Source organism: Cervus elaphus, chromosome 18 (genome assembly GCF_910594005.1).
Source record: "Cervus elaphus chromosome 18, mCerEla1.1, whole genome shotgun sequence".
Taxonomy (NCBI): domain Eukaryota; kingdom Metazoa; phylum Chordata; class Mammalia; order Artiodactyla; family Cervidae; genus Cervus; species Cervus elaphus.
The window spans coordinates 16,421,451-16,434,954 of NC_057832.1; the positions used below are offsets into that span (position 1 = coordinate 16,421,451).

At 39.7% G+C, this 13,504-nt stretch overlaps 2 protein-coding genes across 6 annotated transcripts in view; one reads left to right on the top strand and one right to left on the bottom strand.

Moving 5' to 3' along the window:
• SPATA48 (spermatogenesis associated 48) overlaps positions 1–6,081 on the bottom strand; it is a 66,854-nt gene extending 60,773 nt beyond the window's left edge. Inside the window, exon 1 of the mRNA XM_043873187.1 lies at positions 5,523–6,081. Within this exon, the coding sequence (XP_043729122.1) occupies positions 5,523–6,081 (559 nt within the window). The remainder of the gene's footprint in view (positions 1–5,522) is intronic.
• Positions 6,082–8,708: 2,627 nt separating this feature from the next.
• Positions 8,709–13,504, top strand: part of LOC122674603 (zona pellucida binding protein) — a 112,576-nt gene continuing 107,780 nt past the window's right edge. The window contains exons 1-2 of one of the 5 annotated variants that reach the window (XM_043873098.1): positions 8,709–9,033; positions 12,357–12,437. In XM_043873098.1, the coding sequence (XP_043729033.1) occupies positions 8,907–9,033; positions 12,357–12,437 (208 nt within the window). In that variant the 5' untranslated portion in view covers positions 8,709–8,906. Of the gene's footprint in view, positions 9,150–12,356; positions 12,438–13,504 lie in introns of all 5 variants that reach the window. The other 4 variants (XM_043873101.1, XR_006335005.1, XM_043873099.1 and 1 more) reach the window with 4 other exon arrangements.

Here is a 13,504-nt window from a genome sequence, read left to right on the forward strand (position 1 = left end):
TGTGGAGATCTACTCATCTTGAGGCAACTATGACAAGCACCGTAAACAATTTCTCTGCTCATTAAACCTACCACCCACCCATCTGGGGTATTTGCCTCTTCCTCTTTGCCCTCTGAGTACAGGGTCCAGTTCTGTATTTCACCCGAGGAACTCCTGAGATTTTGAACCAATAATTTTATAGAAATAAAAAGGATTATAAGAAAGTACTATCAACAATTGTATGCCATGTAACTTTAAAATCTGCATGAAATGGACAAATTTCCTAAAAACACATAACCTACCAAGACTGACTCATAAGGAAACAGAAAATATAAACAGATCTGTACCATATAATTTTCTCATATGAGGTACGTAAAGTAGTCAAATTCATAGAGACAGAAAGTAAACTGATTGCTAGCGGGTGAGAATGGGGACAGTAAGGGAGTTGTGTTCAACGGACATAGATTTCAGTTCTCAAGATGAAAAGTTATGAAGATCAACAGTTGTGGCCACTGTACAATTATGTGCTTAATACCGATGAACTACACACTTAAAAATGGCTAAGGTGTTTATTATTGAGGGAAGTCTTCTGTACCCCCAAATTCATGGTGCAGCTCTTACTAACAATATGATGATATTTGGAGGTGGGGCCTTTGGGAAGTAACTAGGTTTGGATAAAGCCATGAGGTTGTGGCTCCCATGAGAGGATGGAACCAGGTACAAAAAGACAACTTAACAAAGTTAAATGTCTCAGTTCAGTTCAGTGCAGGTCAGTCACTCAGTCGTGTCCGACTCTTTGTGACCCCATGGACTGAAGCACGCCAAGTTTCCCTATCCATCACCAACTCCTGGATTTACTCAAACTCATGTCCATCAAGTCAGTGATGCTATCCAGCCATCTCATCCTCTGTCATCCCCTTCTCCTCCTGCCCTCAATCTTTCCCAGCATCAGGGTCTTTTCCAATGAGTCAGCTCTTCACATCAGGTGGCCAAACTATTGGAGTTTCAGCTTCAGCATCAGTCCTTCCAATGAACACCCAGAACTGATCTCCTTTAGGATGGACTGGTTGGATCTTCTTGCAGTCCAAGGGACTCTCAAGAGTCTTCTCCAACACCACAGTTCAAAAGCATCAATTCTTCAGCGCTCAGCTTTATTTATATTCCAACTCTCACATCCAAACATGACCACTGGAAAAACCATAGCTTGACCAGATGGACCTTTGTTGGCAAAGTAGTGTCTCTGCTTTTTAATATGCTGTCTAGGTTGGTCATAACTTTCCTTCCAAGGAGTAAGCGTCTTTTAATTTCATGGCTGCAATCACCATCTGCAGTGATTTTGGAGCCCAAAAAAATAAAGTCTGACACTGTTTCCCCTGTTTCCCCATCTATTTCCCATGAGGTGACAGGTCCAGATGCTGTGATCTTAGTTTTCTGAAGGTTAAGCTTTAAGCCAACTTTTTCACTCTACTCTTTCACTTTCATCAAGAGACTCTTTAGTTCCTCTTCACTTCTGCCATAAGGTTGGTGTCATCTGCATATCTGAGGTTATTGATATTTCTCCCAGCAATCTTGATTCTAGCACGTGCTTCTTCCAGCCCAGCGTTTCTCATGATGTACTCTGCATATAAGTTAAATAAGCAGGGTGACAATATACAGCCTTGACATACTCCTTTTCCTATTTGGAACCAGTCTGTTGTTCCATGTCCAGTTCTAACTGTTGCTTCCTGACCTGCATACAGGTTTCTCAAGAGGCAGGTCAGCTGGTCTGGTATGCCCTTCTCTTTCAGAATTTTCCACAGTTTATTGTGATCCACACAGTTGACGGCTTTGGCATAGTCAATAAAGCAGAAATAGATGTTTTTCTGGAACTCTCTTGCTTTTTCGATGATCCAGTGGATATTGGCAATTTGATCTCTGGTTCCTCTGCCTTTTCTAAAACCAGCTTGAACATCTGGAAGTTCATGGTTCACATATTGCTGAAGCCTGGCTTGGAGAATTTTGAGCATTTCTTTACTAGCGTGTGAGGTGAGTGCAATCATGTGGTAGTTTGAGCATTCTTTGGGATTGCCTTTCTTAGGGACTGGAATGAAAACAGACCTTTTCCACTCCTGTGGCCACTGCTGAGTTGTCCAAATTTGCTGGCATATTGAGTGCAGCACTTTCACAGCATCATCTTTCAGGATGTGAAACAGCTCAACTGGAATTCCATCACATCCACTAGCTTTGTTCGTAGTGATGCTTTCTAAGGCCCACTTGATTTCACACTCCAGGATGTCTGGCTCTAGGTGAGTGATCACACCATCATGATTATCTGGGTCATGAAGATCTTTTTTGTACAGTTCTTCTGTGTATTCTTGCCACCTCTTCTTAATATCTTCTGCTTCTGTTAGGTCCATACCATTTCTGTCCTTTATTGAACTCATCTTTGCGTGAAATGTTCCCTTGGTATCTCTAATTTTCTTGAAGAGATCTCTAGTCTTTCCTATTCTGTTGTTTTCCTCTATTTCTTTGCATTGATTGCTGAGGAAGGCTTTCTTATCTCTCCTGCCTATTCTTTGGAACTCTGCATTCAAATGGGAATATCTTTCCTATTCTCCTTTGCTTTTTGCTTCTCTTCTTTTCACAGCTATTTGTAAGGCCTCCTCAGACAACCATTTTGCCTTTTTGCATTTCTTTTCCATGGGGACGGTCTTGATCCCTGTCTCCTGTACAATGTCATGAATCTCCATCCATAGTTCATCAGGCTCTCCGTCTATCAGATCTAGTCTAGATATGGCTAAAATAGGATAAAACATCAGCAATATAACCTTTCAGGATCTTGTTTTGATATCTAAGAAAGCCCACTGGAATGTAATATAATTAATTCTGATAAGATGTCCTTCTTTATCATAATGTATGAGAAATTATGCATATGAGATCTTAAAATCTGAAAGTGCTTATTATTTATGAAAGTGAAAGTGAAGTCGCTCAGTCGTGTCTGACTCTTTGTGACCCTGTGGACTGTAGCCCACCAGGCTCCTCCGTCTATGGGATTGTCCAGGCAAGAATACTGGAGTGGGTTGCCATTTTCTTCTCCAGGGGATCTTCCTGACCCAAGGATGGAACCCAGATCTCCCGCATTGTAGGCAGACGCTTTAACCTCTGAGCCACCAGGGAAGCTGGTCAATAGTCACTATAATTAATGACTATTTCCAGAATCCACAACATCACTGAAAGCACAGGACAAATTATATCAAATGCAACTCCTGAACTTTGACTGCTCTTTGAACTGTTAAAAGCTGGTAGCAGCTACTATTAATTAAATGTTTTACCAGGGTCCACAAAGTTTGCTAAGTCCTTTGCCTATCTTAGTGAATTCAATTCTTACAATTTTATAAGAAAAGTTACACACAAAGGAACTGAAAATTCTGAACTTTGCTTAACTTTCTAACATCTAACAAATGTTACTGTTTATTTCCTTTCTGTCAGATATTTTTACATGAATAACATTAAATAGCCCTTGCTACTATTTTATAAAGTATAACTAGTATATCAATTGTACAAATAAGGATACACAGGCACAGAGATGAGCAATGGCTCCTGGGTCATAGTGCAAGTAAGCTTTCTGCCAGGATTTGAGTGCAGAGAGTCTGACTCTAGAGCCTATCTTCTGAATTCTGTTGTACTGATCTAAGCAGTGACATACAGAGGCTAGATGAACTCTACACTTGGTTCTCAGTGTACATCTGTTAACCCTACTTTAGTCATATGTTAGCCTTAACAAAGTATTTCTTCAACCTCTAATGTGCTGGAATGTTCTGACAGGTCACTCTTAGAAAAATTCACTTCCCCCAAAATCAACAATGCTCTTAAAAATTACACTAGGCTGCAATTTTCTGCTTACAAGCAAAGTGACATACTTGTCTAAAATAGGACAATGAAAAATAATTTTGATTCCTTTAAAGAAGTGTCCTTGACAATGACTATTTTTATTATACACTGAAACATTAGCAACAGACTGAACTCAAGCTCCTTTCTTGACAGAGAATTGAGTCACTAGTGCAGAATCAGTGAATATGTACTATGACTGTGAGATTGACATGAACTCATCAGTGGTTCCTTCAATGTGAAGTTCATTTGCTTCTTGTAATATCTTATTACCCTAGATGGTATTTCCAATGAATTATAAAAAAATAATTGACCTCCCTGGTGGTTCAGTGGTAAAGAACTGTGGGTTCGATCTCTGGGTCGGGAATATCTGCTGGAGAAGGAAATGGCAACTCATGCTAGTATTCTTGCCTGGGAAATCCTATGGACAGAGGGACCTGGTGGGCTTCAGTCCATGGGGCTGTAGAGTCAAACATGACCAAGTGACTGAACAACAACAAAAATAATTCTTTCTTTAAAAAGACACTAAACCTCATATGCATTGTTTCCATGAAAATTCCTAACTAAGGAATTTCCCTAAGCCCACCTGCTGAGGCCACACCTGTAGTGCACATTAAAAGCCTAACTATTACCCCATACTTCTCTCTCACTAAATTGCTCTTATCTCATTCAAAAGTTGGCATCCAGAGGGGGTAGCTTGGGACCACTTCCTTGTGGGGCTTTGCACTGCTACTACCTTTTGCCTTTACCCTTATTCCCTTCCCAGTCCCAAGTGCTTATGGCTTCTCTTCATGAAGGAATGGCAGGAATTGTTGAGTTCCCACTGCTCCGAAAAATGGTGATGTCACAGTTTCTCCACACAGCCTCCCTAGGCCTCTGGTCTGTGGTTGGGTGCTCCAGAGGAGCAGTGAAGTGGGCGCACCCCACTAGGGCTAGAGCAGGCTCAGCATCTCTTGCTATAGCACCTGGCCTTTTCCTTTCCCATACACTCAAACATGTTAATCTCTTTTCACTCCCTGCCTGTCAGACATATTCCATACAGAACACTGCCTATGGTTTTTCTCTGAGAGTGTTTCTCAGCACTTCTGGACCAGGCTTGTGACACTCTCTGGGCGTCTTACAGAGAATCCATAAGGTCCAGATGTCAGTAACTGGTCATCAATTCTGCCCCCAGGGCTGTGGTGGAGTAATTTATGCAGGGGTTGCCTCTCTTCAGCTCTGGTTCTTACCAGACCCTCAAGTTTACTTTCAACTACTTTCTCACTGCATTTCAGCCCGTGTAAACTTTTTGATAATCATCAACAAATTAATTTTTTTCAAGGGAGACAGATAAGGTGGCATGATATGCAATTATCAGAGTTAAATACATTCCTTTGTGGCAAAATTAGGTTATTTGTATGTTTAGAATAAGTTATCTGATATACACCAGATAATTGTCACTTACACCAACAAATGCACTTTTTGAAAACCATTTTTTTTTACAAACAGGTTTATAAAAAGCTTATCATTCTTACTACATTTTCCTTACAGTCTGTAATTTAAAAATAAGAGTTCCTTATTTGGTTCTTTACAGTTTTATGTCAAATGAACTATTAAGTACTGAATCAATCTTAGATACATGCTTTTCTGTCATCTGAAAGTTTTAAACATTACAAAGCCCATATCACTTCATTTACCTCCAAGTCTTGCTCTGATGGCAATGTCTGGTACTGCCCTCGAATTCCATTTTCTGTCCTGTTTCAGTTCTTCTAATAAAATGGTTTTCCTTTTTAATGTCGTCTGAAATCCTGTGTCTGGCCTGGGAACTCGATGTTGAGGTTTCACATCACTGAAATCTACTAGGCTCGGTATGGTCCTGCCAACACCAGGCTTTAGCTCAGCATCGCCACCAGGACTCAAAAACCCTGAACAGGCGTCATGTAAGGGTACATCATCCCGAAGTGGAAATAATGGATAATCCGGCCCATACGGCGGTGGATATGGATAATGTAAATGATAGTCCGGCAGGACTGAAGGGGGATAAGGGTGAAATTTAAGAAAAGTAGGGTTGCATTTCTTCTCCATTCTGCCATAGTCATGTCTGTCCTCAACTCCTTTCACAAAAGGCATGTTCAGCTTTCTTAAGAGAGCACAGTAGTGGGGGTAATCTACGTTCTCAACAGCCTTTGTTCTTGAAAGGAAGGATCCTTCAGAGATACTTATCTTTCCAGGTATGAGCTGTGAATATGTATCCATGGCCTCTCACTTTAAAATTGTGGATGACAGTATATTAATTGTTTCTGATGGCTCCTTTCTCTTTAACTAAAAAACTGTTATATTTCTAATCACTGAGGACTGGTTAAACTAACAAGAGTTATTGATTTTGCTTTCTCAATGCCAAAAGAGTATAATTTTTTTTTAAAGGCAAATATTTTTTCTCCACGAAAGGAAGTGAGGAACCAGCACAGAAAAAACAAAAAGCAGAGTCCAGGTTGCCTGGCAACAGTTAGAACTCTAACACTCTATCACTACATACAGCATAATTTAATTCCTAGGTAACACACTGTATCACTATATACATTATAATGTAATTCTTAGGAAAAACAATTAAAATAGACTTATTAGTAAAACCTCCATGATAGTTTCTTCAGCACTGCTTAGGAAAACTGTGCTCATTTATTTTTCAATTTCTTCATAAGTTGATACTTTATGGGTAAATGATATTCAGTAAAGGGTATAAATAAAGCAGTTAATGAATAGGCAACATATTTTTAAAAGTATTCTCTCGTATATTTTAAGTATTTTACCTCATAGATATAATAAACTACAAAACATGCTACCTATAGAAATGTAAATTAAAAAGAAGTGCAAAAAATGAACATATATTACACTACAGTTAAATCAATATATCTAATTTTAAAAGAAACTTTAAATTTATAATCAAAGCATGGGTTTATCTTTTACATGTACTACGTTAGCCTTACTTACCTTTTTTCTACCGTGATGGACAGAGTAAGAGCAATGAGGTTCTTAAATTCATTTCAAGAAAACTACAGTAAGCACCAGCTATTAGCTCAATGCAAAAAAAAAAAAAAAAAAAAAAGACATCATCAATACACTGTTCATTTAATAGCTCATTTCAACTAGATAACTCGGTCTTGCATGAAAACAGCTATCAAAGGAATTCCACAAGGTAGAAGGTGGGCATGAAACTCACACTATCCTTATTGGAATAAAAAATGCAAATACAAAGGACAGACCTACCTTCTGATTTTCAGCAATCAGCTTTCATCTTTAGAATCACACCACGTATTAACTAAGATTTCCAATATTACTTCATATTCTCAGGTTGAATATTAGGAATTTACATAGCAGACTAAGGCAGGAGGGACCGGTGAATTGAAGCAAATTCTTGATGACAGAAAACAGAGATTTCAGGATTTTGCATGGTATGACAGTCTTCTCTACCCTTTATTTACTAGAAGTCCACAGTCCAAGGTCATTTGCTAAAAATTATGTTGTGCAGGTTGACTTGTTTATAAAAATTAAAGAAGTTTTAGCAGAATACATACCAAACACAGTGATTTATTGAGTACTAGTCACTAAAATTTGCCTTCTAGGTGTGCTCAAACAAGTGCAAGACCTTGACCAAAATGCTGGTTGGATCTAAATCATCCAGGTCTCTGTTTACTAAGACAAGCCTAGACAGGTAAAATTCAATTTAGGAGTTCATACAGATTAGCAAGCAATTCTAAAGAAATGAATCTACTCAGTGGAATAAAAACTGTACTGCACATATTTTACCTATTAACACCTGCATAAATATGGCCAGAAAATCCAGGGAATATGCAGAAATTTCAATTCCCTTTGCTAATAAGAACCAAGGACTTCTTAAGAAGTAGTCCTTAAGAAATGTCTCCATCGTGGTCCTGGTCCTGGTCTCAAAAGAACTCTGCACTCCTTTCTACTAGATGTTTCCTTTTCAAAAAAATTTATGACTACTGGAATGCTTACATTATACTAGGATCTAGCCCAGCAGTTGAAGTTAAAATATTTGCAAAACAGACACAATCCTCGCTCTGAAGATACAGTATGTACAGCAGTCCAGCTGAAAGACAGCAAGGAGTCTACCTGTGGTGCAACCAAGATACATCCGAAGGAATCCCTACTGGAGTCACTCTACCAAAGAAGTGCGGAGGTTAGGCTGTCAGTTTGAAATTCCTCTTGCGCAATGGACACCCAGAGATGGCTTTCAGTCCATTCTAGTTCACTCATACCTTCCTTTTATACATGGTTATTAGGCATTATGTCTTCAGTTGCTTAAATTCCAGTCATCCAAGTATTTGAATTAATTGCATATTTGCTTCTATTGTAGCTCTGCTCTTTAAGTAAATCCTTTCTGCTGCAGAAATGCAGAACACTCTAACTTGCTCTGGCTATAAACCAACGCCCACTTAGGGGGGACAGGTGGTTTTATGCATCTTTCTAAACTCAGGTGATAACGTTGCATGTAGTCAATTCCATATAAGGTTGTTTCCCCGTTCTTCCCGCCCAGGTTCTTCCAGGGGCCCAGGGTCCACTTCCACTCTCGCCTGCTGTGTGGGGCACCCATCTCTCAGTTCAGTACGTCTCAGGGTACCGGCAGCCAAAGTCAGGAGAAGCAGGCAGCCCTCCGGGGCTGCACCAGCTCTCACTTCCCTGACTCTCACCCCGCAGTCCGGGTTTGGCCTCGACACTCAGATTCGGCCAGGCAGTCCCTCGGCCCACGGACTCCCGCGAACTGCGGGGCCGGGGCTCTTCTCTGGCTCCAGAACCTTCCATAGGTCGTCTATGGAATCCGGGTTCCCTGAGCTGCTGCGACGTCCCGAACAGGAACAACATCTAGATGCTCCCTGGGCGTCGGGCCGACGAGGCCCACTGGCTGAACCTACCTGTCAGCCCCGCCCCCGCCCTGCCGGAAACGACCGTCCTCTTTCCGGCCACCCTTCCGCCCGCATCCCTCCAGCTTCCGGCGGGCGGGTGTGCGCGCGCCGCCTAACGACCTTCTGGGCCGACGGTCGGCAGGCGGCGGCGGCGTGTGAATGGAGGCCTCGGCCCCGGGCCGGGCGCGGCGGGGCTGGCGGCGGGCCAGGGCCGCGGGGTCCCCGCTCTCCCGGGCCGCGGTGGTCCTGGTGGTCTCCGCGCTGGTGCTCTGGGCGCCCCCGTCAGGTGAGGCGGCGGCGGGCGGCGCAGGGCCGCAGCTCCCGGAGATTTGTGTGTGTCACACGTGCGCCCTCTGATGGGAAAGCCTGTCTCACGGGTCCCGTCCATATATTTAATAAGATGTAAGTGCTCAGGAACCAAGGACTTGTCACATTTATGTTTAGATGGGCGAGGTTATTGAAACACCCACCGCTCAAGGCTTGAGGTCAGACCGGCTGTTAATAACCCTTAATCAGCCCACGGGTCCTTTGCCAGCTTTCCACGATATTCTGGCCTCTGCATTTAAGTATATTTCAAAACCAGGAGACATCCTGCGGCTTTGTCACTTTCCGTGGACCTGGAGCTCCATCTGTTGGTTTTAGCTATAAAGTACAAAGACTGGGATTTTAAAGTTTTGATATTTTGCTGTCGCCATTTGTTTCCTGCTTTGTATCCAGAAATCCGAGATACTTCTTCACTTTTTCAAAGTACAGTTAAGATATTGAAGGGAGAGCTTAATTAAACGGTCGTCATTTAACCAGAAAGGTTTTGGCTGCGTTATTTTGCGTTCAAGTTTTAACCTTTTTAGAAATATTTAATTAAGTGTCTACCAGAATTGAATCACAGAAAGGATAAAAAAGGTGTGTTTAGATAAAAGCTGTGGAGATAAGGGGCGATGAGAAAAGAATCCCACCAAGGATTTGAGTGAGGAAGGGCTGCATACGTAGGCAGGGATAGGAGAACGGAAAGAAATGGGAGTGAGTAGATGTTACAAAATATGCCAAAGTCTTGGCATTAGGTGTCCAAAGGTCATTGCAGTATAAGTAGACAATAGCCAATACCCTTTAGTTACTTCTGTAGGAGAAGGATGCTTCTTGACCTTGGCCCATGATCTTACATTAATACTAGATATAACTGTGTATGGTGTGTCTTTTGATCCAAGAACAAGGTCAGGCTTGAGGGTGTAAGACATAGAATAAGAAGGCTGTATCTTAATATGTAAGGTATGAATAGTGAAGGCAACATTTATGTAGCATTTTATAGTTTGTACAATAGTCCATTTAGTTCCTACAATAAATCTAGAATTTAATCTCATTTTACAGATGAGAAAACTGAAGCTCCTGGAGTTTTAAGTGACTTTCCAAACACTCATTAGTGGAAATTGGGATTTAAATACAGGTCATCTGACTTTGAATACCATACTCTTCTTTGTGCTATACCCACTCTCTGTTAACAACAAAGAGGACTTAAGTCCAAGTTATGTTGCATTTTTTTATTGTTGTTGTTCTTGTTCTGTGCACACACCTGTGTCCATCACATTAGCTTGTTCAAGCATAACTGAACAATATCATAATATATTTAACGGCTATTTAATATTTTCCATGTGCGAGGTACAGTGCCTGGTACAGGTTTTTTTTTTCTTAAGTTTTTTATTTACTTGCTGGTTTTTGCAGAGTCAAAGCATGACTTGCAAAGACCTTCCTAGTATCACCCAGCTTCCTCTTTTGCTTCCCATTCCTGTCTTCTCCAGGTTTAACAAACTCACTTTTTATTCTGGTTTCATTGAAATATAATCGATATACAGCGTTGCATATTTTTAAGGTATACAACATGATGAGAAAAAATTGTTTTCTTGTGTTGGAAACTTCGGATTTATTCTGTCAATGGTTCATGTATAACTCAGCAGTGTTAATTACATTAATCATATATTTATCATAATTTATATTATTGTATGGCATATTACATCCCAAGCACTTAGTTATAACTGGAAATGTGCACCTTTTGACTGCCACCTACTGAATGGGAGAAGGTACTTGTAAAGAATATATACGATAAAGGATTAATATCCAGAATATACAAGCAACTTGTACAATGCAACATCAAGAAATGAACAGCCTGATTAGAAAAGGGCAGAGGGTCTAATAGACATTTTCCAAGGAAGACACACAGATGGCCAGTACGCGTGTGAAAAGATGCTCAGAATCACTAATCGTCAGGGAATGCAAGTCAGAGACAGAGTGAGATATCACCTCACACCTGTCAGAGTGGCTGCGATCAGAAAGGCAACAAATAAGCATTTGAGAGGGTGTGGAGAGGGGAGTCCTGTGCATTCTTGGTAGGAGTGTAAATTTGTTGTAGCCACCATGGAAAACTGTGGAGGGTCCTCAGAAAATTAAAAAATGGAACTACCATATGACCCAGCAGTACCCCTCCTGGGTGTTTATCTGAAGAAAACAAAAAACACTAATTAGAAAAGGTATATGAACCCCTGTGTTCATTGCAGCACTACTTAATAGCCAAGATATGGGAACAATGTTAAGTGGCCATCAGCAGATGAATGGATAATGAAGATATATGTACACACAGTAAACTGTTAGTCATAAAGAAAATAATGAAATCTTGCCATTTGTGAGCAACATGGATTTTGACCTAGACAGTATTATGCTAAGTGAAATAAGTCTGACAGAGAAAGACTAACACTGAATGATTTCACTTCTATGTGGAATCTAAAAAAAAAAAACAAATGAGCAGACATCAAAACATAAACAGTTGCAGACTGAGAACAAACAGGTGTTTGCCAGATGGGAGGAAAGAAATAGGTGAGGGAGATTAAGTGGTATGAAATTCTAGTTGCAAAATAAATGAGTCACAGGTTTGAAATATACAGCGCGAGTATAGGCAATAGTATGTAATGTCTTTGTATAGTGATTTATCACAACTAGGCTTACCATGGTGATCATTTTTAAATCTATACAAACATCAAATCACTGTGTGTATAACAGGAACTAGCATAGCATTGTGGATTAATTATATTTCAAAAACAAACTCATGGAAAAAGAGATCAGATTTGTGGTTACCAAAGGAAACGGAGTGGCAGAATTGGATGAAGGCGGCCAAAAGATACCAATTCTTGATAAGTTGACACAAACATTGATCCTACTCTTGATCTTATAATGGAATAAGGAAAATTATATCTATGCATGAAGAACTGTGATACAATGTAGAGTGAGTGTTGCAGATGATGTACTAAAGAGATAAGAATGAGGAAGGCAAACAGAAGGTTTGAGGGAGGAAGGACTTATGTGTGTCCTGAAGGGTGGGGATTTGGATCTTTAAAAGTGAGAGTATTCTAAGTGGATGTAGAAAAAGTTGGAGCTGAGATAAACAGGGGAAGCAGTGGGTATATTAATTTCATTGAAGCTGGAACAGGTACCAGATGTCAGATGTTGATTCATGGCTTCCCTTAAACAAACATCAAATATTGTAAGACAGTGTACTATTTGAATGTTTTGAAATTTCTGGTGAACCAGACTGTTGATTATTTCTGTCTTTTTTTTTTTTTTTGATAGTTGGATATTTGGATCGATTACCAAGAAATGCTAACTTGCCCCAAGATTCAGTGAAAATAGTGGGATCACCAAATATTCCAGGTATTAATAGATTATCAGTAATTGTAAGAAAGTTTTAAATTTTAAATTTTGTTTTAAATTTTGTCAATCTTTTGCCAAAAACTAATGTTCCCTATATTGTTGTCTCCTATGGCCCTTTTCCTTCTGTGGAAATGGATTATAAGTTGTTTCCACAGATTTGGATTCATATAGTCCAATTCTGTTTGCTGTAACTGCTTCAAAGTACAAAAATAATTATTTCTAAAAGTTATCTAATTAAAGTTGCCTACAGTGTTTTTGCTTGTATAATAAACATAATATTAGGTGTATGAAGTTCTTATGCTAAAATTTTTTAAAAATGAGATCTATATATCATGAAGATTTTGGATTAATAAGATTTTGCAGTAGTAACATGAGGTAAATCATCTGTAACTTTTTGGTATTTTTGTAAGTGAGGCAAATCCACTTATTTAAAGTATCCAATCGAGTAGTTTTTAGTATATTGACCAGATTGTGAAATCATCAGCACTATGTCATTTCACAACATTTTCATCACTGTAGAAATAAAACCACCATACCCATTAAATAGTCACACTCCAGACCCTGGAAACCACTAATCTACTGTCTGTCTCCATGAATTTGCCCATTCTGGACATTCCATTTAAGTGAAATCACTCTGTGTGATGTTTTGTGTCTGGCTTCTTTCACTTAGAATGGTGTTTTCAAGGTTCATTTATATTATATAATGTGTTAGTATTTCACTTATGGCTGAATAATATCCCATTGAATGGATATACTACAATTGTGTATCCATCAACTGATGGATATTTAGGAAGTTTCCACTTTTTGACTAATGCTGTTATGAACATTTCTGGACAAGTTTCTATGTGAACATATGTTTTCAATTCTCTTGGGTATGTACCTTGGAGTAAAATTGCTGGGACATATGGTAACTCTGTGTTTAACATTTTGAGGAACTTCCAAACTATTTTTCAAGGAGTCTGAACTGTTGTACTTTGACACCAGAAATTTGTGAGGATTCAAATTTCCCAGCATCCACATTAACATTGATTATTGTCCAAATTTTAAGAGTGTAGCTATCCTAGTGT